This window comes from Ahaetulla prasina, chromosome 3 (assembly GCF_028640845.1).
Source record: "Ahaetulla prasina isolate Xishuangbanna chromosome 3, ASM2864084v1, whole genome shotgun sequence".
Taxonomy (NCBI): domain Eukaryota; kingdom Metazoa; phylum Chordata; class Lepidosauria; order Squamata; family Colubridae; genus Ahaetulla; species Ahaetulla prasina.
Window position 1 is genome coordinate 134,378,736 of NC_080541.1, and position 24,027 is coordinate 134,402,762.

Below are 24,027 nucleotides of genomic sequence, written 5' to 3' on the forward strand. Positions count from 1 at the left end.
ATTAAAAAAAAACACTCAATAAACATTTCATGTGACATAACTAAATGTATTAATATTTGAGTAAACTATAGTTGTCCCATTTGTATATTCATCTGATTCTAAATTTTTATAGACCACCTACCGCCACTTTTTGTTTCTCTTTGCCTTTGGCAAGGTAACTAATTACATCTGTTCACAAGGATTTTTTTTAATGAGATAAACATGGAAAGTATCTTAAAAGCAACCAATGTGGCAGTTTTATGATGCTTTGCAGCAGTATATGCTGCTTTCCTATGACTGCATGTCATGACATATGTAGTATGAAGAAATATTGAAGACAGAAGAAACAAGCCTCTAGTAATTTTTAAAAATAAAACAGCTTTGTTGCCTTGAATTCCATGACGTGGGGAATTTGTATGAATTGCCAAAACATTATCAAATAATTGTATTCCTAATCTGAAATATTTAGGAAGACCTATGGCTTACGAAATTACCCATGGCTCATTATTAATTACCTATGGCTCAGGGGTTAGGACGTCAAGCTTGTCGATCGAAAGGTTGGCAGCTCAGCGGTTTGAATCCCTAGTGCTGCCGTGTAATGGGGTGAGCTCCCGTTACTTGTCCCAGCTTCTGCCAACCTAGCAGTTTCGAAAGCACGTAAAAATGCAAGTAGAAAAAATAGGGACCACCTTTGGTGGGAAGGTAACAGCGTTCCATGCGCCTTTGGCGTTGAGTCATGCCGGCCACATGACCACGGAGACGTCTTCGGACAGCACTGGCTCTTCGGCTTTGAAACGGAAATGAGCACCGCCCCCTAGAGTCGGCAACGACTAGCACGTATGTGCGAGGGGAACCTTTACCTTTACCTTATGGCTTACGAAACCAATATGAGAATATTAAAACACTGATAAGTGTTTAGAAAAAAAATCACCAGTGGCAAGATGGATAGACTCAGTTACAGTGGTGATGGGTATACTATTGGAAGACTTGAAAGACCAGGTTAAGGGCAGATCATCACTGCATGATGGCAGTGGTTAAAATGCTGTATTGCAGACTAACTCCTGCCTCAGCCAGGAGTTCAATTCTAACAGGCTCAAGATTGTCTCAGTTTTCCATCCTTCCAAGGTCGGTAAAATGAGGACCCAGCTTTTTGGGGGCAATATGCTGAGACTGTAAACTGCTCAGAGAGTGTTTTAAAGCACTATGGAGCAATACATACGTCTAAGTGCTATTGCTATTATTTATGAATTGCTAAAAGTCCATAACCTAATGATTTGATGGCACATAATCAATCAACTGATGGATTTAATAATTTGCAAACCAGGCACAACAAAACAAAGCACTGCTATAAACATCTAAATTTAGGTATTCTGATACTATAAAATGGAGTTGGAAGACAATGTTGTTCTATTCTGGTACTATTTTTATTTCAATGTACATTTACCTAAAAGAGGGAGCTGGTATCTTCCTACATGCATTATCTTACTTCTTTTCACTTGTATGCTCCAAAGGACAGATTTCAGCCTGCCTATCCTGCTGCTTCACTTGAAAAATCAAACACATAAATTGGATTTTGTCTGTAATTTAGAGTGAAAACTATTATAATATTGCATTTTATATGATTGTGTAGCCAGTGATTCTTGAAAGCATAATACATGTCAGTGTTGTTCTGCGGTTCTGTCAGTAGTAGTAAGCACTAAGAGCAAGAATACAAAATAATAGTATTTGCTATTATCTTTAAGATAAGTTATTGATGATGTGCTACTTTTAGATATAAGCAGCTTTCCTTCTGCAAGTATAGGCGCAATCTATACAGCTGGATTGAAACAACGAAACTGTGCAACTACGTCATACCATACTGGCAGGTCATAATCTAGAAAGCAAGATCAATTATTCAGAATACATACATTTATTGCAATGAGCATGGAATTCGATTACAGAATCCTGGGACTGGCTGTGCATATTTTGGGCCCTTTTATTTAATCAGGAAGGTTTATCAGGGTTTTTTTTAAATTGCCTTTTATTCTTTTAACAAAATGTTGGTTTTATGGGGAGGATATTAATTACCTAATTGATATCACAAAAATGTTGAACTAGTCATCTTCAGTAATATTTTGAAAATGTCTACATCAAAAAATTCCTTCACAAAATAAAAGTTTAATAGATCATTCTCAGGATGTAGTTATAAACAATAAAAAAGAGGTTATGCATATATATGTCTAGTCCTATTTTCAGAATCACACCCAAAGGGTATTAACACTAATCTGCTTTCTGCTAATTTAATTGGCAAAGAAATTTAGTCCAATACTATGTCCAATTTCTTCATTGATAAGGCCTGTCCTGGAAATTTTGTTTTTCCATAAGGCAAATTTATGACATAGAAGTGACCCTTCCCTACCTTAAATCTCTTGCCTTGGAATTTACAAATTATCTCCTCTTCCATTCACATGGAGAAGAAGTAAATTCTATCAACTCTATCAGCAACCCATGGAATTCCTATAAACTTATAAATGCACAGGTAAATACCAAGAGGATGACACACAAAATCATAATTCTGTCTTATGTAAAGTCTTCACTACATAATTGAAGTCAGAATGCAGCCCTTAGCAAAGACTTAATGAGCAATGTGTAAATTTATGATTGATTTGTCAGGCTTGGCTCTTCTTTAACATGCAATTATATGGAAATAAAAAAGTCACAATGCAGCATTCATGGCAACACTTTCTTTACAGGCTAACATAAACTGTTCCCACACTTTGGAAAGTGACAGGTCATCATTCGTGGGAAGGACATACTATGGCTCACTGCAAACTGCTTTTGCAACTGTGGTCTGCAAAGCATAAAATGTAAATTTCTATACTGAATTTTATAGTCTATCCAAAATGCTGGGCTTTCATTTACTGAATTTGTTTCTAAGATAAACAGGAATATAAAAGCTGTTATAATGTGAGCCATTAAGGTCCATCTACCAAAGACTTTATCAGCTCTATTTAGGACTTTAAACTTGCAAGACAGATTATTTACCCTTAAACTAAGCACTTGCATTTGTTACACAGAAATACTTAGAAAATGTCACAAGATTTACCTGTTGAATTATGTTGTATGGTACATAAATATTAACTATTGCTTGCTAAATCCATGTGTTTTGCCAATAAATAACATATTACATATATTAATTCCTCCTAACCCAATATTTAAAGATATGCTGAATCCTAGCATTGCCTATAGCAGGGGTCTCCAACCTTGGTCCCTTTAAGACTTGTGGACTTCAACTCCCAGAGTTGAAGCAAAGCTGGCTAAGGAACTCTGGGAGTTGAAGTCCACAAGTCTTAAAGGGACCAAGGTTGGAGACCCCGGCCTATAGCATTTTCTTACTTCAGAGTGAGAGTAAGAGTGAGTGTGTGTGTGTGTGTGCATGTGTTTGTGTTTGTGTTTGAATCAGTTTTTGATACCTGCTGATTGCTTGGATTAGTCCCTGAAGTTTTGTTAGCAAAGTTTTTTGAAAGTAGTTTCCTTTGCTTTCTTCCTAGGGCTGAGAGAGACTGGCCCAAGGTTACCCAGCTGACTTCATATTTAAGATAGTCTCCTACTTTCTAGCCTGATGTTTAGGGGAGAAAAAATGAATAACTTTACTGCTGTATATTATGGTTTTTATGCTTGATACTTCGGTAGATGTGCAAAGTAGTTTAATCTTTGGGAAGTAAGGCTCAATATGCTTGATGAATGAAACAGAACCTACTGTATATGCCCAACTTAGCAAACACTAGTCCAGGCACAAATTTTGGAAAATTATTTCTCTCAAATGACCAGAAGTTCATAAAAATGTTGCTTCACAAGCCTGGATAGATAAGAAAGCCAGCAGCAATCTCCTAAAAGTAACTGGATAGAGACTGCCATGGGTATCAATTAACTACTATTTCACATTACTGGAGGACAAGCCACTCTATAACCATAGTCTGTCTACTACTCAAGAAACCGCATCTAAAAAATTCAATGAAGAATTCTATAAAGAATTGTATATTATGTAAATGGTGCAACTCCTCTGTGAAATTATCAAAAATAAGCCATGGTTATAAATGAATTATTTCAGTAATTTATGCCAGAAGGAAGAGACTTCAAATAGATGTTAATCCCCAATGCATATTTAATGACATCCAAAAAGAGGACTACTTTATTCAAAACCTGTAATAAATACACAAAGTAGACACAAAGCAAATTGTTAAGCGAGAGTGCTCATATAGTTATAGAAATCAAAAACTTTGATAGGCAGTGAGATTAATTTTCTGTCAGTAAAATAAAATCCCATTCCTGTTACAAAACAGGTAATCCTTTGAAAGCCCAGGTCTTTAAAAAATCATTATATTAATCTTTCTTAAACATATTGGAGAACATACATGTTTGAAAGCAAAGAAAAATTTGAAAATAAAGGTATTAGTGTAATGGATAAAGAAGAAACCATCAGTTCTGCCCTATAAAACTTGTCTTTCTTTCAGTACATATGGCATATGGGAGTGAAAAGATACAAGTCAGAATTCCTGAAATGATATATGCTATCACAGAATACCCAGAGTGCCATATAATTTGAATCATAATTGAGAAATGATCAATCAGCTCCAATATTCCATCTCATAAAATTTTAAACTGTATCTCAGATGTGGAACAAAGCAGCAGAAGGGGGCAAATAAATCAAACTATGTTAATTGGTGACCTACAAGTGGCTAAAACAGACCTGTCCATCAAAGACCCCGGCCCTGTATTTTATAAAACTATAGTTTATAACATGACAGAAAAGTAACATGATTTATATTTTATATGCCTGCATGGCCCATACTGTCTTGTTAAACTAAAATAAACTTTATTTACATGAAATCAAAATTAGCTTTTGTTAAGCTTTATTAGTCAGATTAAATTCCTGCTCTTAATTGAGAAATGTTGAATAGCTTACGCAGGCATCCTTTTTATTTTATTCACAATTTAGAACAATTCAAAACTGACTGAGGTAAATCCAGTGAGTTCCCATCACTAAAATTGGGCTTGAACTTAAATGAATACCCTTACCTCTAAACCACACTCAGTCTTGTGTCTTTTTTTTTTTTGGCTCTACCCAATTCTTCATTCTTTATTCTTTATTTATTTATTTTTTGTCGCAACATTATATATAAACAAATATAATGAAAGAAAACAATAGGACAGGAACGATAGGCACTTTTGTGCACTTATGCACACCCCTTACTGGGCCCAGCTTACTATTTTCTTTTCCCCTAATGGCTTCCTATACAAGTGCAGGGTCTATTTTTAGGGGGTGATCAAATGTAAATCCATTGGTTATCACAGGAATTGACCAACTGGACTGTTATCTGAGCCTGATGTGGGCTGAGACAGACTAACTGTCATGTTTTCACGCTTAAGGAAGAACTAGAATTCATAGTCTCCTAGTTTCTAGGCTGGTGCCTTATTGGGTGCCAAATTGGGTCTGTGGTCCAGCTTACTATGTGCTAGTCTGACCCTATTTAGAAACTCATAGAATGGGGATAAAATAAAATAGTGAAGAAATATCAATTTGTTAGTTAAGTAATTTGCAACTGCAATTAGCTTGAGGGGAAAATAGTTGGCACCTCATTCAAAATAGCCTGTTTTACCAAGCTGACTGTGTATTTTTGTCATTGCTATATAATGAAGTAATAAAGTATCAGATGAGAGGAGGAGAGAGTGGGTCCTCTCCATCATTACACGTGGAAAATTGACATTATTAAACATTCCTGTCCACAACAATGTACTTCCACTTTCACTTTCCACAAAGTGAAACTCACTTTGATTAAGCTGATTTTTGCAACAGATTTTCAAACAAACAAGCTCAGATCAAAAAAGTATCAGAGTGTGAAAGCTTTCTCTGTCCTCATTAATAGTTGGATGGAAAAGGAGTGAATATAAAGTACTTGGAAGGTGAGAAGACTCGGTCTTGACACAGAACGTCTCCCTCTGTTTTTATGAAGATGATTAGATTGTGATCAGACTATAAACTAGGATACTGTCAAGCATCTGCCACTTTACAGTGCTATCCAACCGCAGGGCAACTGGTCTTTTGAGATCTCTGCCTCTCCTTTGTGGCTTTGGCACATGTTCATGACACGAAGCAAGAATCCAGTGCTACCCATATATTAAGGCCTGAAGCAGTACAGTTAAGAGTAGTACAAGCTCTTACAAAAATCTGTATACAGTTGCCTGGCAGAGTATAACAATCAGTATATGTAAGCAATTATCTGATATATTAATATTTACTAGTAATCCTTTAAAAATATAAATGCAGTAATTAAAAGATTCAAAGGAACAGCAACATAAACAAAAGAGAAATCAACAGACTGTTTTAAACCAGCCTGAATGTGATTTCAATTACCATGATAGATAATTGTTTTATTTCTTAGCTAACAACTGTGTCATTGGTATTTTTGTCAGTATTTAGTCTATTTTTTCCCCACTCTACAAGGGCCAGAACAAGACCAGAATAAAATGGCACATAATAAGCTGGTGTCTGCAGATGCAGAAGGCAGCAATAATTGGTGTAGGTCAACTTGCCTTTTTTCTTCATCTTTTCCTGTCACTTACAAACACAGGCTTGAATCTGAACATAATGTTCCCTGGCAAGCAGCACTAGCCTCCTTATCTGTGATAGATTGCTGTCAGATATTTTGGTTTCCCATAACTTAAGAAAGGGAAAAGACTTAGGAAGAAGAGAAGGCATAATTTGTAATACTGTTATCAGTCATTAGCAATTAGGCATTCTATAAAGATCAAAGTAGCAAATATTAGAAATGCAAAATGGTGTGACTTCAGTGTTTTATAAAGGTTTGAAGGGAAAGTAATTAAGAAGTTCATTTTAGAGCTCATATTTGATTTTAGGATTCATTAAATCATAACAAGAAATAAGTATAAAAATACTGGGGGGGGGAAACAGATTTAATAACCATATTTATTTATTTATTTATTTTGTCACAACAATATATGTAGGTATCATACAAAAAAGATTATATAGTATATAAACACATATATGAGTAAATATAAGGAGGTATAAACATATATGTTTTCTGAGGTTTTCACGGGTGTTTGTATGTAGGTCTTTGGTTGTTGGGGTTTTGTCCCGTGTAAAATTGGAAGTGTCTTGGCGACGTTTCGACGAAGTCTCATTCGTCATCTTCAGGCTGACAAAGCACGAAGCTGAAGCCTGAAGATGACGAATGAGACTTCGTCAAAACGTCGCCAAGACACTTCCAATTTTACAATATTTTCATGACAGGAGAAAGAACACAGAATTCTGCATGTTTTGTATCTTCTGGCAAAATTTATAGAATTTATAGAAAATTTATAGAATTTATAGAATTTATAGAAAATTTATAGAATTTATAGAATGAATTACAATAAGCCTGCTACAGGTACTCTTTGACTTACAACCTTTTTTTTTTTTTGCAAACATTCAAAGCTTCAATGTTACTGAAAAGTTATTTACAACCAGTCCTCACACTTACGACTATCACAGCATCCCCAGGATTTCTGTGATCAAAATCCGGGTGCCTTGCAACTGGCATGTTTTTATGCAGTTGCAGATTCTTGGGTCAAATTAACACCATTTGTGACCTTCTCAGATGGTTTCTGACAAGCAAACTCAACAGGAATCTGGATTCACTTAATGACCACACAACTACAGTAATTCACTTAATGACCACACAACTATAGTAATTCACTTAATGACCACACAACTATAGTAATTCACTTAATGACCACACAACTACAGTAATTCACTTAATAACTTTGGCAAAAAAGCTGTGATTTATTTACCAAACCCCTTGCTTAGCAATAGATATTCTGGTTCTAACTGTGGTCATGTCAAGAATTACCTGTAGTATGTAGTCACTGTATGGCTAACAATAAGTTTATCTGTGAACAGATTGTCAAAAAACCTGTAAAGCATGTAATAATTACTGTGATTTCTTTTTAGCAGATGGAAATCAAAATTAAAAAATTAATGGGACTGTTCAATAAAATCTGAATTTAAATGAAAATTTTTGAACTGAAGCTAATGCTTATAATCACATTTGCCTAGATTCCAACAGTACTAAAATTTGCATCATATAAAAAACAAAGTGCCATTATGCCTTTTAATAAGAACTTTTGAAAGGATCTTTTCAAAATGAATTCAGGCATCTAAGCCAAGCATACCAAGCATAAATAAATAAATAAATAAATAAATAAATAAATAAAAATACTGGAAACAGATTTAATAACCATATTTATTTATTTTCCTAAACAAGACAAGGTTAGAACTTTGTCTTGAAATAAAACAGTAATAATAAACTACATGGAACTTACCATGTAAAGATAAGACACAGCAATGTAGATATTAAAATCAGAACTTGATTAAACATTGCAGACTGTGTGCGCTGGATGGCTCTATGAAGATCATTCTATTTGAAAAGTCCAACCAACAACAAAATTAAGGAACCAGCTCATTAAATAAAATGTAAGGCAGCAGTCAAAGAAATATGCAATTATTTAAAATGAAAAAGGCAGTACAGCTAAATAATGAAACAGTTAGTTGGGCTTTCTGAAATGAGGTGCCATCAAAGCTAACATTACCACTAAATCACTGTATGCGCTTTCATACAGAATTTCAGAAAATGGGTCAATAAACATCAACCAACCTTACATGAAACCATAATTCCTTAAAATTACATTGTAACTTGAGGCACTTATGGCTTAAGAAGTAAATAAGAAGACTTTAGATTCAGAATGAAAAACAGTGGGTAATTTCGCTCCAATTTTACAATATTTTCATGACAGGAGAAAGAACACAGAATTCTGCATGTTTTGTATCTTCTGGCAAAATTTATAGAAAATTTATAGAATTTATAGAATGAATTACAATAAGCCTGCTACAGGTACTCTTTGACTTACAACCTTTTTTTTTTTTTTTTTTGGCAAACATTCAAAGCTTCAATGTCACTGAAAAGTTACTTACAACCAGTCCTCACACTCAAGACTATCACAGCATCCCCAGGATTTCTGTGATCAAAATTTGGGTGCCTTGCAACCGGCATGTTTTTATGCAGTTGCAGATTCTTGGGTCAAATTAACACCATTTGTGACCTTCCCAGATGATTTCTGACAAGCAAACTCAACAGGAATCTGGATTCACTTAATGACCACACAACTATAGTAATTCACTTAACAACTGTGGCAAAAAAGCTGTGATTCACTTACCAAACCCCTTGCTTAGCAATGGATATTCTGGTTCTAACTGTGGTCATAAGTCAAGAACTACCTGTAGTATGTAGTCACTGTATGGCTAACAATAAGTTTATCTGTGACCAGATTGTCAAAAATCTGTAAAGCATGTAATAATTACTGTTATTTCTTTTTAGCAGATGGAAATCAAAATTAAAAAATTAATGGGACTGTTCAATAAAATCTGAATTTAAATGAAAATTTTTGAACTGAAGCTAATGCTTATAATCATATTTGCCTAGATTCCAACAGTACTAAAATTTGCATCATATAAAAAACAAAGTACCATTATGCCTTTTAATAAGAACTTTTGAAAGGATCTTTTCAAAATGAATACAGGCATCTAAGCCAAGCATACCAAGCATAAATAAATATAGTTCTTTGGCCATTTCCCTATATTTATTTCTCTCCTCCCCGCATTCTTCCTAGGTGCATAGTACAATAGCCAAGTATAATTAATATTTATTAAGCTGGGACATGAAAAGATCCTCAGGTGGAAGCTAAAAAAAAAAGGAATCAAAGGAATTAATGCTGGATCAGTAGTTTTATTATGAAAATTGGTAACACATTTGAATTCCTACAATAAATATTTCACAGGAAGATAAAACAGGTGATGGAAAATGCCAGCAATACAACATCAATGTTCAAAAAGCAAATAAGCTAACATAACTGAAGTTAAACGAATTTATTCCCATTAATTTACCATGGCTTGAATCTAAAGACCATGGTTTACATGAACAGACATTTTTTGCATTGACTCATAAATAGAAAATATAATTTTTCCCCTTCAAACAAATCTTATTTACTTTGTCATACTTACAATCATATTCTCCAAAGCATGTTTAGCAAGCCAACAATTTAAAAACACTGGGATAAATAAATTCCTTAATGCAGGACAGAAAATCTAAAGAAAAAAACACAACATATTACATACACCCTCCAAACTTTCATTCACTGTAATTGCATCTAAATACAGAAAAAAATGGAAATATATCTAAAATAGTTAAATTCCATATATCTGTGTTTTTTGACTTGACAACAGTAGAGCTAGCAAAACTATAACAGAAGACAATTCACCTGAGAAGGGACAATTTTGATATTTGATCCATTCTCTTTCAATCCCAATTCTTACTTTTGATTAAAATTATTGTCCCAATATAATCTCCAGAAACTTACTTCTGAAGTGAAGTTTACATCTAAACCAAAATAGAGAGAACTGAATTAACCATGGGTTAATGACTACAATTTGTGCCTCCCTAAGTTTAAATGTACTATAGTTTGCTTGCTTGAGTTAGGATCAAGAAGTTATAGACTGGTGTATGTATGAGTGTAGAGGGAAAAGCTGATGAGTAAAAAAGATTCCATAAGGCACTTTTGATGGTAGTTGTTGCATTAAATCAGGGGTAGTCAACTTTTTTATACCTACCATCCACTTTTGTATCACTGTTAGTAGTAAAATTTTCTAACCGCCCACCAGTTCCACAGTAATGCGCCGTGTATCATCATATGCACGTGCCTCTCATGCATCATGGATTGGGTGCCGGCTACCAGATCTGCTTGTCTGTTATAACTGGGTGGTGTAGGGGGAGATGCGCGAGCTATTCTGGGACGAGGCTCTTTTGTTTGCGGTCGCATTATAGCGCCATTTAGTTTCACTTACGTAATATGAACTAAACTTATGTGCGGGCAATACAAATAGTATATTTTCAGAAATTTAAATTGTCACGGGGAATTTTATGAAAACCTAATGAAAATGTTTTTAAATAATGCTATGAATTTTTTTAAAAAGTCAATTAAATTAAGAAAAAGGAAAGTGCTTCAGTATCGGACAAAACCTCTACCACCCACCATGAAAGCTGGAACGCTCACTAGTGGGCGGTAGGGACCAGGTTGACTACCACTGCATTAAATGAATAGCAGATATCTTATTTTACAAGGGCATACTTTATTTTGAATTCTGATATCCATCAAACAGAATCATCTGCAAGTAACATGTAACACAAGTAATCTTGTCATTCTTCAAGTATCATATATGTTCGATTATGAGATGACTTGAAAGGCACAATCTGCATGGCAATGGGATTAGTGAAACAAAAATGATGAAAAATGTATTTTCTGTTGCCATTACTTGTAATCAGAATCATTACTTGTATCTCCAATGGATCTGCCTCCCTTCTCAAATTCTTACACAAAGAGTTGTTTCAATCTCTACTATGTAACTAATAAATAAAAATACTAAGGGAAAAGTGAATGAGGCTTCCTGAGAACTAGAGATCACAAGTCATCTGTCCATATTAAAAGAAAAAAAATCAAATCAAGGAATTTCTGCTGAGCATTAAAATTGAATGGACTTCATAATTTTTCTATAGATTCACAGAAAACCTTGCTTCAAAGGTTTTTCATTTCATTAATATAATTTTCGAATCTGCTAGTGGCTGTTTCCTTCCCTCTCCCATAAAAATCATAGACAGACACTTACCGTAATGATGAAAGGAATAGCATTGATGATTTCCAGCAGAAAAGGAATGCGTACAACTTGTTCCCATATGTTTCCCTTTTAAAAATCAAGGTAAAATAAAATGCAACTCTAACAGCCAGTAGTGATTTTTTTCCATAGTAATACCATAATTCATCAAGACAGAGTGGCGGTGGATGCCGGCGTCCCGGTACAGTCAGCTAAATCCGTGGCTGACCATCGGTGGCGAGTCATTGGCCCCGATGGAGAGGGTCCGCAACTTAGGCGTCCTCCTGGATGAACGGCTGTCTCTAGAAGAGCATTTGACGGCCGTCTCCAGGAGAGCGTTCTACCAGGTTCGCCTGGTACGCCAGTTGCGCCCCTTTCTGGACCGGGATGCCCTATGCACGGTCACTCACGCACTCATGATGTCCCGCCTGGATTACTGCAATGCTCTCTACATGGGGCTCCCCTTGAAGGGCATCCGGAGGCTGCAGTTAGTCCAGAATGCGGCTGCGCGGGTGATAGATGGAGCCCCTCGTGGCTCCCGTGATAACACCCATCCTGCGCAGACTGCACTGGCTACCTGTGGCCTTCGGGTGCGCTTCAAGGTTTTGGTGACCACCTTTAAAGCGCTCCATGGCATTGGGCGGGTTATTCTGGGACCGCCTACTGCTACCGAATACCTCTCACCGACCGTGCGCTCTCACAGAGAGGGTCTCCTCAGGGTGCCGTCAGCGAGGCAATGTCGTCTGGCGGCGCCCAGGAAGGGCCTTCTCTGTGGGGGCTCCCACCCTCTGGAACGATCTACCCCGGACTTCGTCAGCTTTGGACCTTGGACCTTCCGCGGGCTTAAAACATACTTATTTAATTGTGCAGGACTGAGTTAGATTTTAAATTTATGGGTTTTAAATTGGGTTTTGTTTTTATACTTTTTAATTAATGGGCTTTAGAATAAGTTTTTTAATTGTTTTTATATTGTATTTATATTGTATTTATCTGTTTTTAGTGCCTGTAAACCGCCCTGAGTCCCTCGGGAGATAGGGCGGTATATAAATATGATTAAATAAATAAATAAATAAATAAATCTGTCCATATTAAAAGAAAAAAAATCAAATCAAGGAATTTGTGCTGAGCATTAAAATTGAATGGACCTCATAATTTTTCTATAGATTCACAGAAAACCTTGCTTCAAAGGTTTTTCATTTCATTAATATAATTTTCAAATCTGCTAGTGGCTGTTTCCTTCCCTCTCCCATAAAAATCATAGACAGACACTTACCGTAATGATGAAAGGAATAGCATTGATGATTTCCAGCAGAAAAGGAATGCGTACAACTTGTTCCCATATGTTTCCCTTTTAAAAATCAAGGTAAAATAAAATGCAACTCTAACAGCCAGTAGTGATTTTTTTCCATAGTAATACCATAATTCATCATTGATGATACATAGCAGCATACAGGATTTATATAGTTCACTGAGAAACATTCAAATTTCTTATTAAGTAAAATAGAGCTCTACATAGCAAATCCTTGCTATGAAGAAGGATCTGGAGTAATGTTATGTTATGACTAGATGTAAACCAACCAGCTCTCTTCTGTCCAGCTTAGCTTAATATTCTCTAGAAAGCTCTTATTTTCTAATGTCTGTGGCATGAGTTTTCATGTATGTATGTGTATGTATATTTAAAGTATATATTTCATGTATGTATGAATACATGACCAATAACCAATATATAGATGTTGATGTTGCTCTCAAAAATGGCCAAGGAATGTATACCAAAGCACTACTTCAGTTAGTTGTACAGTATTAGCAAAACAAATAAATCTGAAGAATACTTATTTAATTTGAATTTAAGAAGCATAGATAATTCAACCTTTTTCTAAAATTCCCATTTTTTATCATTGCCATTATTAGACATACGGTAATTCTGCGTCCTAATATTTAAAAGAATATACAGAAATCTTACTACAAAAAAACATATCAGAGATTTCACTCAGAGTAATAAATATTCAATTACATTTACAAGTCAAATGTGATCAATACAGCAACAATATATTTTAATTTCTATTAAGCGCGTGCAACAGAATTATACAGTTTCTGCATTCTGTTTCCTGATATTAATTTGCTACATCTCAAAAAGTATGTCACAGTATCTGGCAGAAATTTGCTTGGAAAAGTGCTACCATCAACTAAAATCTATCTATCTATCTTTCTTTCTTTCTTTCTTTCTTTCTTTCTTTCTTTCTTTCTGGCTTGTCATCGACGGTGGTTCAGGAGTTCCAGGCTTCCATGACGGCCTTGGACCTGATCCAAGTAACTGATGGACCTACACACACGGGGGGGTCCACACTGGACTTGATTTATATCTCTGGACAGTGGTTTAATGATCTGGTATTAGGGGATTTAGTGACGACACCGGTGTCATGGACAGATCATTTTCTCCTCCGCCTAGACTTTCAGACCGCCGCTCACCACCGCAGGGAGACGGAACCAATGCGTTGGTTCCGTCCCAGGCGCCTGATGGACCCCGAGAGGTTCCTGACGGAGCTTGGGCCGTTTCCTGATGATCTTGCCCACGGCACGACTGAAGAACTAGTTGCGGCCTGGGAACAGGCTGCGGCTGGGGCTTTGGACCGTGTCGTGCCTTTGCGGCCTCTGACCCGGCGTAGATCTCAATTGGCTCCTTGGTTCTCTGAGGAGCTGAGAGAGATGAAACGCCGGAGAAGACGCCTAGAGAGTACCTGGAGGTCCAGCCGTTCCGAGGCTGATCGGACACTAGTTAGGTCTTTTTCGAAAGCCTACCTAGTGGCAATGAGGATTGCGAAACGTTCCTATGTTTCCACCCTCATTGCGTCGGCAGATAACCGCCCGGCTGCCCTGTTTCAGGTGACCCGTTCCCTTCTAGGGGACGGGATGACCCCTTGAAGGGACGTGCTGAGGAGTTTAGTGGTTATCTATACGATAAAATCGCTCAGCTTTGGGATAGTTTGGACCAAGATTGCGATGATCCGGATGGGATGACTGAGACACGTCTTGTTGATGTTGTTTGGGATGAGTTTGATTCTGTGGCTCCCGAGGACGTGGACAGGCTGCTGGGGAGGTTACATGCCACTATATGTTTACTGGACCCGTGTCCCTCCTGGCTGGTGCTGGCCACTCAGGAGGTGACACGAGGCTGGCTCCGGGGAATTATAAATGCTTCTTTGTTGGAAGGGATTTTCCCCGCTGCCTTGAAAGAGGAGGTGGTGAGACCCCCCTCAAGAAGCCTTCCCTGGATCCAGCTATTTTGGGTAACTACCGTCCAGTCTCAACCTTCGCTTTGTGGCGAAGGTTGTAGAGAGTGTGGTGGCATGGCAGCTTCCCAGTACCTGGATGAAGCTGTCTATCTAGACCCGTTCCAGTCCGGCTTCGGTCCGGGTACAGCACGGAGACAGCTTTGGTCGCGTTGGTGGATGACCTCTGGAGGGCCAGGGATAGGGGTTGTTCCTCTGCCCTGGTCCTGTTGGATCTTTCATCGGCTTTTGATACCATCGACCATGGTATCCTGCTGCGCCGGTTGGAGATTGGGAGTGGGAGGCACCGTTTATCGGTGGTTCTCCTCCTATCTCTCTGACCGGACGCAGACGGTGTTGACAGGGGGCAGAGATCGACGCGGGCGCCTTACTTGTGGGGTGCCTCAGGGGTCGATTCTCTCGCCTCTCCTGTTCAACATCTACATGAAGCCGTTGTGTGAGGTCATCAGTGGCTTCGGGGTGAGTTATCAGCTGTACGCTGATGATACTCAGCTGTACTTTTCACCCGGGCCACCCCAAGCGAAGCTGTTGAACTGCTGTCTCGTTGCCTGGAGGCCGTCGGGTCTGGATGGGGAGAAACAGACTCAGACTCAATCCATCCAAGACGGAGTGGCTGTGGATGCCGGCACCCCGGTACAGTCAGCTGCAACCGCAGCTGTCTGTTGGGGGCGAGTCACTGGCCCCAACAGAGAGGGTACGCAACTTGGGCGTTCTCCTGGATGGACGGCTGTCGTTTGAAGATCATTTGGCGGCCGTCTCCAGGAGAGCCTTTTACCAGGTTCGCCTGGTCCGCCAGTTGCGTCCCTTTCTGGACCGGGATGCCTTATGCACGGTCACTCATGCTCTCGTCACTTCCCGCCTGGATTATTGCAATGCTCTCTACATGGGGCTACCCCTGAAGTGCACTCGGAGACTCCAGTTAGTCCAGAATGCAGCTGCGTGGGTGATCGAGGGAGCTCCTCGTTGCTCCCGGGTAACACCGCTCCTGCGCAGTCTGCACTGGCTACCTGTGTTCTTTCGGTGCGCTTCAAGGTTTTGGTTACCACTTTTAAAGCGCTCCATGGCTTAGGGCCCGGGTACTTACGGGACCGCCTGCTGTTACCTTATGCCTCCCATCGACCCGTACGCTCTCACAGAGAGGGTCTCCTCAGGGTGCCGTCCGCCAAGCAATGCCGGCTGGCGGCCCCCAGGGGAAGGGCCTTCTCTGTTGGAGCACCTACTCTGGAACGACCTTCCCCAGTTTGCGCCAAATATCTGACCTTCGGACCTTTCGCCGGGAATTAAAAACTCACTTATTTATTCAAGCGGGATTGGACTGATTTTTTAAATTCTAAATTTTAAAGTTTTAATTCTTGGTAATTTTATATGGGGTATTTTAGGTTAGGTCAATCTGACGGTTTTAATTCGGCCATTATGAATAGGTATTTTAAATTGATATTTTAACTTTGTATACTTGCTGTTTTTATTTTTGGCTGTACACCGCCCTGAGTCCTTCGGGAGAAGGGCGGTATAAAAATTTAAATAAATAAATAAATAAATAAATAAATAAAATGTTGCTCTCAAAAATGGCCAAGGAATATATACCAAAGCACTACTTCAGTTAGTTGTACAGTATTAGCAAAACAAATAAATCTGAAGAATACTTATTTAATTTGAATTTAAGAAGCATAGATAATTCAACCTTTTTCTAAAATTCCCATTTTTTATCATTGCCATTATTAGACATATGGTAATTCTGCGTCCTAATATTTAAAAGAATATACAGAAATCTTACTACAAAAAAACATATCAGAGATTTCACTCAGAGTAATAAATATTCAATTACATTTACAAGTCAAATGTGATCAATACAGCAACAATATATTTTAATTTCTAATAAGCGCGTGCAACAGAATTATACAGTTTCTGCATTCTGTTTCCTGATATTAATTTGCTACATCTCAAAAAGTATGTCACAGTATCTGGCAGAAATTTGCTTGGAAAAGTGCTACCATCAACTAAAATCTATCTATCTTTCTTTCTTTCTTTCTTTCTTTCTTTCTTTCTTTCTTTCTTTCTTTCTTTCTTTCTTTCTTTCTTTCTTTCTTTCTTTCTTTCTCCAATTTATATAGAAACCCATCTCATCACACAACTGACTCTGGGTTGTGCATAACAAAGCAAAAACAACTAATACCAATATTAGTTTCTGAATAAATATTTAGAAATTAATAAAAAGATTTAAGGTGTGAATGGTACTTGAATTAAGAGAGAGATATTTATCAGGATGTAAATAATTGCCAGGGTTTTTATTGCATCAGATTTTAAAAATAGAAAATTCTGCTATTATCTAAATATTATACTTGAAGACTAAATCTACTGCTATTTTTAAAATTTCAGATTTTAAAAATAGAATATTCTGCTATTATCTAAATATTATACTTGAAGACTAAATCTACTGCAAAAGAATGGACCACAATGTAATTTGCCTCTGGAAGAATATAATAATAAGTACTTACTTTGTAACTGAGATAGCTCAGTAGTGTAGTTTCTAACAGACTTATTAAAGCCACTGATACCTAGAGGAATAACATGCATTTGAAATTAAGCAACTTCTGAAGACTAAGCAAGCATAGAAAAAATATGTATAGGATTCAAAAGGAATAAAACTATGTGAACAATAAGCACTGAATGTAATCTTTAAATTTTCAAAATCCTTCCATTTCTTAATCTGTGCCTTGCTCTATAATTCAGATGATAAATGCCTTTGCATTTTGACTATCCAAACCAACAGTGCTTTTTATATGTTCTATTTTTTTTCTTGAAATTGGCCGACATATATATAAAGATTATCTATTTTTCCCAGCATTGTAGACATTAATCATCCAGCAACAGCTAATTTGTGAAGACGAAGTATTGATCCATGCAGTAAGCCAGTGAACAGAAAAAGGTTTTGCCATATCAGACTAAGAATGATTTTGTCCAGAATTTGATTTATTTCTGTATTCTTTTTCCAATACTGACCAACTCAATACCTCTATCTTGCCAGAAACATAGTATGAACATTATAACTTCCCACTGCTATTTGACACCAGTGTCCAATATTCAGAAACCTTCCCTTCTTTTTATGTAATAGTCAATAATTAACATGAACTGAAGGCAGCACTCACAGAATCAGTAGCATTAACGTCATACGCAGAATTGATAGAATTGTGTTTCATCCACTACCTGGGTCATTTGCCAATATACTAACGCTTCACAGAATCCATTCACTTCTTTGGAATTTGTTCAGGTTTTACATGTATTATACTGAAATTAATAGTAGTTGCAGAGTAGCATTCCTCAGTGGCTTATATTTACAAAATCATGATAAATGCCAAGCTATATCATCCAAGCTGACACCTTGATTCCCAAATAAATTTGACTCTTTGCATGTCTTAAAATACAGTATGTTAGAAAATAATTTTACTACGTCACTTCAAACTAACATAGCCCCATTATTTTCAAATCTGGTATTAAAAACCAAACAAATGGCTTACAATAACTGCTTAGCTACCCAACCTTCTAAGAACTGGTATTTGCAGAGCATGTCATTACTGAGTATGGAATTCTAAATAAAAGAATGAACAACTCTAATTTTAAAATGCCATCCCAAGTTAATGAATGACCTGAACTCGGAACAAAAGCATAATCAAGATTCAGCACAGATATTACAAGTTGTGAAGGTATAGAAACATCAGCAAGATTGCAAAAATGTTAAAATGGCTCCAAATATGTAACGCTAATTCTAGCTGAAGTGAATTAGATGTTGCAATTTGCATGCTTCATTTTGGTGACAAAGTCTTCAGAATTCTAAACATCTCAACTCCTTTTTTATGAACCCATAATCCCTTAATTTGGGGTAGAGTCTGAGCAACTGGATGGAATGGAGCATTTATTATCTGGATGCCCTTCCTGACACCATGTGGAATTCAAAGCAGATATTTTTTCTTTGTGCCCTAGGAGAGAAACATCTGCTGCTACCTAGGATTGAACTCTCAACCTTCCAAGGGGGAGACGAGTATCTTCACCGCTAAGCCACTCAATTCTAAGCATCTCAACTTCACTGTTAATTATTTAGAGGGTGATAAAATATTACAACAGTTGTATGTGCAGTTTATTATAGGCAATGTGTTCCCAAACCAATAGATTTAAAAATAAGTCATGTCAGCTAGAAACTACTATTACTATCCCATCAAGAGGGTGTTCTCTATTGTTCAGCAGGGCTGTTCCTTCACTCCTGTCTTCATGTGTTAGAAAAGATATGAAATAACAGAAGGATTAAGGTTGGAGAATTTCCCTTAATCTTACAAGGAGAAGAAAATTTGGTAGTGCTACTACCTTTCTGTCAAGGAAAAATAGCATGTCTACATGCTCTGGTCGGAAGTATCTTTCCATTCCAAATATGCACAGGCATAGAGATAGTCTAGATCTCAGTACCAAATAAAATAATTAATGTTATTAATTCATAAACTGGCAGCATTTATTTCTTATTATATTGTTATAATAATTTATATTGCCATCCATCTCACAACTGTGACATAGGGTGCAAAGAAAAGAAACTCTAAGGGGAAAAAGAATAGTAAATATATCAAATCAATATCCAAAGCTGATACAGCAGCAATTCCAGAAATATAGATTTAAGTAAATAGGATAGATAAGGAGGGCGGGTAGAGGGAGAAAAAACACTTTCTTCCCAGATCCTTTTGAAGGGCCATTAAGCAGCATTGTACAACCACAGACTGCACAAAATGCACTAATACATCTAAGTGGAAAAAATGTAATCATAGGGAAAAAAATAATTAGCAGGCAAAGAAACAAGCCCTGAAGCAAAATTAGTTCTGACGATGCAATAGTAAATCTACCTTCTAAAGTTCTTTACAAGTGACAAAAGGCAAATGAAGGAGATATATAATAAATATAATATAGTGTGTTGTGTTGTGTTGTGTTGTGTTGTGTTGTGTTGTGTTGTGGTGTGGTGTGTTGTGGTGTGGTGTAATGTAATGTAATGTAATGTAATGTAATATAATATAATATAATATAATATAATATAATATAATATAATATAATATAATATAATATAATATAATATAAACACCCAACTGTATAGTTGGTTTTTGAAAAAGCTTCTGACAAAAACTTGGTGGTCAAGGGATAAGAGGCACTGTTCTTTATAGATTGTTAACTTAGTGGGGAAAAAAACATGAAGTGAAGTGTGGTATAAATGAGCAATTTTCTCAATGGAAAGAAATAAGAAGTGGAGTGCCACAGAGCTCTCTGCTGAGATTGGAGATTCTTAATTTATTCATAAATTATCATGACTTGGGCTAAGCGCACTGAGCTGCCTAAATTTGCAGATGATACTAGACTATTCAAGTTGATGATAATGAAAGTGTGAAGAGCTACAGAAAGGAAATTTAAACTGGATGAGTGGGCAACCAAATGGAAAATACAGTTCAATGTACATTAATGATATGCAGAAAATGGACAGGGAGATTTTCTCAAAAATCAGGACAAAGGTTATTCAATGAAACTGTTTAAAGTTTTGAATTTAATACAGCAACCACAAGCAAGCACATTTTTCCACACTGTCCAGAATTAATTTGTTACAAAACAACAGGATGGCCACTAACTTGGTTTGTTTCAATACTGATCGGTTCATAGAGAATAGCTCTGCAAAGGTTATTGATTATGCACTGTTATGTAGGTTTGCAGCCTCCAAGTGGCAAGAGAACAACAGCGCAAGTGTTGTAAATCTCCCCCTCCTGCTTTGAACTCCACTGAGGCATCTGGTTGGCCACCTTGACATCAAAGTGCTACACTGAAATGGTCTAGATCAAGATATGCATTTCTATCTTATCTTCTTATGATTTTACTGATACCATCCAAATTCAAGGTCTTTTGTAATTGTGCAGTTCTTGGTGTTCTCTGAACTTCATTACCACATATCATCAGTGCATCTTTTTTAATTAGTTCTACAGTTAACTAAATATTACTTTCAGGATATAAAAGATGCAAGAAATAGCAGTCACACATCTATCTCCAGATATCTCTACACATCTCTTGTGTAACATCTATTAAGGCTTCTATTGTGACTTAATAACACAATAGAAGTTTCCCCTTCTGTCATCACTGAACAAGTAACAGGAAAATCCTGAATGCCAAGCAAATAGATTGGCAGATGATGCTATCAATATGGCACTGCACTACATCTTGCAACATCTTGAATCCCCACGGATTGAAGTCCTTTTTGTTGACTTGAGCTCAGCTTTCAATACCATTATTCCAAAATTAAAATGACATTACTGTAGAGTATTGCATATCAAAACAACTAGACACGAGACAGGTTTTTTTCCCTCGTGCCATCACTCTGCTGGACACTTAATTCTTACAGTACTGTCTAATATTTATGTATATTTACCTATGTTCCATGGCTGTAGCATTACTATTGTCCTTCTTGTCTTCTTTACTACCTCCTCTTATTGGTAGCATTATTATTATGATTGTTATTACTCTGTTGCTTTGCATGTACACTGAGAGCTTTTTGCTCCAGAGACAAATTCCTTTTGTGTCTAATCACACTTGGTCAAATAAAGTATTCTGTTCTGTTCTATTTCTATTCCATTCCATTCTCCATTCCATTCCTATTACAACCCTGGGTAATAACTGATCATTTACTTTTAACTAGAGTTTTTTAGTGTATTTCTTGAATTAATCCACTTGGGAGATGCCTTTGTACACAGCCCCATTTGGAAAACTATAGGTCTAAGCATGTTATATTGATCTTCTTTTATACTGGATAACTGGATAACTAGTTGTGGCTTCTGCAGAATACCTTCAGTTCCTAATTTGCTGATACAGCAAATCCAACAGAACAGTAAAGTCGTCTGAGAGCAGGTGAGGTATGAAGCAATTGTGTGGATTCACAGATGAAGAGATGACTGAAAAGTGAACAAGGTGTTTAAATGGTTTTTTAAAAAACTCGATAAATGTGAAGGTTTAAATCCATGTTCTTGCCTAATGTAAAGGCAAATGTGAAGAACCAGTGTGTCTCAGGACCAAGAAGTCATGTTGTGTCGAAAAGCAACACCCCAGATTCAGTGAGAAATGCTGGGGGAGAGGGGCACTATAATAATTAAACGTTGCAAGTTGTTCTGGTTTTAGATTATGATACATTTGAACTTTGATATTGATTTTATTGTAGATTTTTTTTTGTATACCACCACAAGTCTTATAGTTGTGATGGTATAGAAACAGTAAATAAATTTCACTGGGTGCAAAGAGTGAGCTATATCTTCATGCTGATAGGGTATTCAACTATCTCCAATAGTTCCACAACAGCATGCAATAAAATTTTTATGTAGGCATGCAGTTAAGGACAAATCTAAGCCAGTGCTTGGGGCTTATCATGAGCCAGGTAGGATAATACCTTGAAGGATTGCTATTGAAGCTATTACCATTCTTTGTGTGCTTTGTGATTATTGTTTGTTTACATATTGCCTAAATACATATTTATATTGCTATATGTAACATTTATTATATTTATTTATTATGTTATATTTACATATTGCATAAAGATAATGGTTGAAAAAACTGGGAATGTCTAATCTAATGAAGAGAAGGTCTAGGAGTGACATGATAGCAATCTTCCAATATTTAAGAGGCTGCCACAAAGGAGAGGCAAATTCTCCAAAGCACCTGAAGGCAGGACAAGAAGTAATGGAAAGGAATTTATCAAAGGGAGAGCCAACCTGAACTGAGGAGAAATTACCTGACAGTGAGAACAATTAATCAGTGAAACAGCTTGCCTTCAGAAGTTGCGGATGCTCCATCACTGGAGATTTTTAAGAGATTTGACAGCCATTTGTCTGAAATGTTATAGGGTCTTCTGCTTGATCAGGGGATTGGACTAGAAGACCTTCAAGGTCCCTTATTGTTATTCTGTACCAGATTGAATTATGTTATCACCTGATAAATCTGGCCATCAGGACAGCCTTCAGAATCTTATAATAACTTCCACATTATGTGGAAGTGCCTGTACCAAGCAGCTCAAATGAAAATGGCTCTAAAGTGAACTCCCCATCCACATATAAAAACACTGATGATAAAGAGATATGGAGTTGGGAAGGGAATTAACTCTAGTGAAATCCCTTGACACTAGGTAGAATCAAGGAGGAACATGAATTTTTTGAGTCTGAAAAAATAGAATAGCAACACTGTGCCCATTAGAATATATTTGCACATGAGCCAATTGAGCATCTGAAATTGTAGCTGTCATGTAGGTTATTACATGGGCCTTTATTCTTGTTGGGAAGGCAATCTTAATTATACCTGCAATATATGGAGCTGTAGCAACAGTAGCATTTGTCATTGCTGCTATTAATTATAATCAGAACTGTGAGAAGGGAAGGGTCTCATAGACTCATTAGCCAAAGTGTTATTCATGTGAAAGAATGGAAGTAATGAATACCATACTGATATAAGAGCATTTTAAAAAATATTTTTGATGGCAAATGTTCAGCATTTTTAACCCTATTTCTGGTGAATGCTCTCTATGTTGTATAGAGAGCCATTTGACATAACTCTGGAAATCAGGGTGTTCTGGTGAATTTAGTATAAAACCTATAAACTTATGAAACAACCAACATAACCCCCAAGTTCTTAATTAAAGAAGTCCATGTACCTTGAAAGTGAGCCAAATGGTCTTCAAATAGTAAGTATACAGGAGGATCATGGTCATAGATTAAGTCTGTTACCTGCAGTTCTGCTGTACTGAGTCAGATATTGCTAACATCTAATGAAAGCTCCTGAGTACTAAACAGCATGCTTTTTCCCTTTGAAAGTCTGGGGGCCTTTAGTTCAGTAGGATTATAGGCAGTAGGATAAACAAATGGAGGAAGCTGAGGGATGAGCTGAACATAATTCCTGCTTGGCAAATTGTGCTGCTTCTGTTAGAAAAAATGTACTATTTCCTTTATTCGTCTGGCAGATGAGATTGGATTGAGT

The 24,027-nt window shown here is 36.9% G+C and overlaps 1 protein-coding gene across 1 annotated transcript in view; it reads right to left on the reverse strand.

Annotated features, from left to right (window-relative positions):
• KCNT2 (potassium sodium-activated channel subfamily T member 2) overlaps positions 1-24,027 on the reverse strand; it is a 163,762-nt gene that overhangs the window by 116,968 nt on the left and 22,767 nt on the right. Inside the window, exons 5-8 of the mRNA XM_058176642.1 lie at positions 17,502-17,561; positions 12,993-13,067; positions 10,076-10,159; positions 8,341-8,435 (exon numbers count right to left, since the gene is read on the reverse strand). Of these exons, the coding sequence (XP_058032625.1) occupies positions 8,341-8,435; positions 10,076-10,159; positions 12,993-13,067; positions 17,502-17,561 (314 nt within the window). The remainder of the gene's footprint in view (positions 1-8,340; positions 8,436-10,075; positions 10,160-12,992; positions 13,068-17,501; positions 17,562-24,027) is intronic.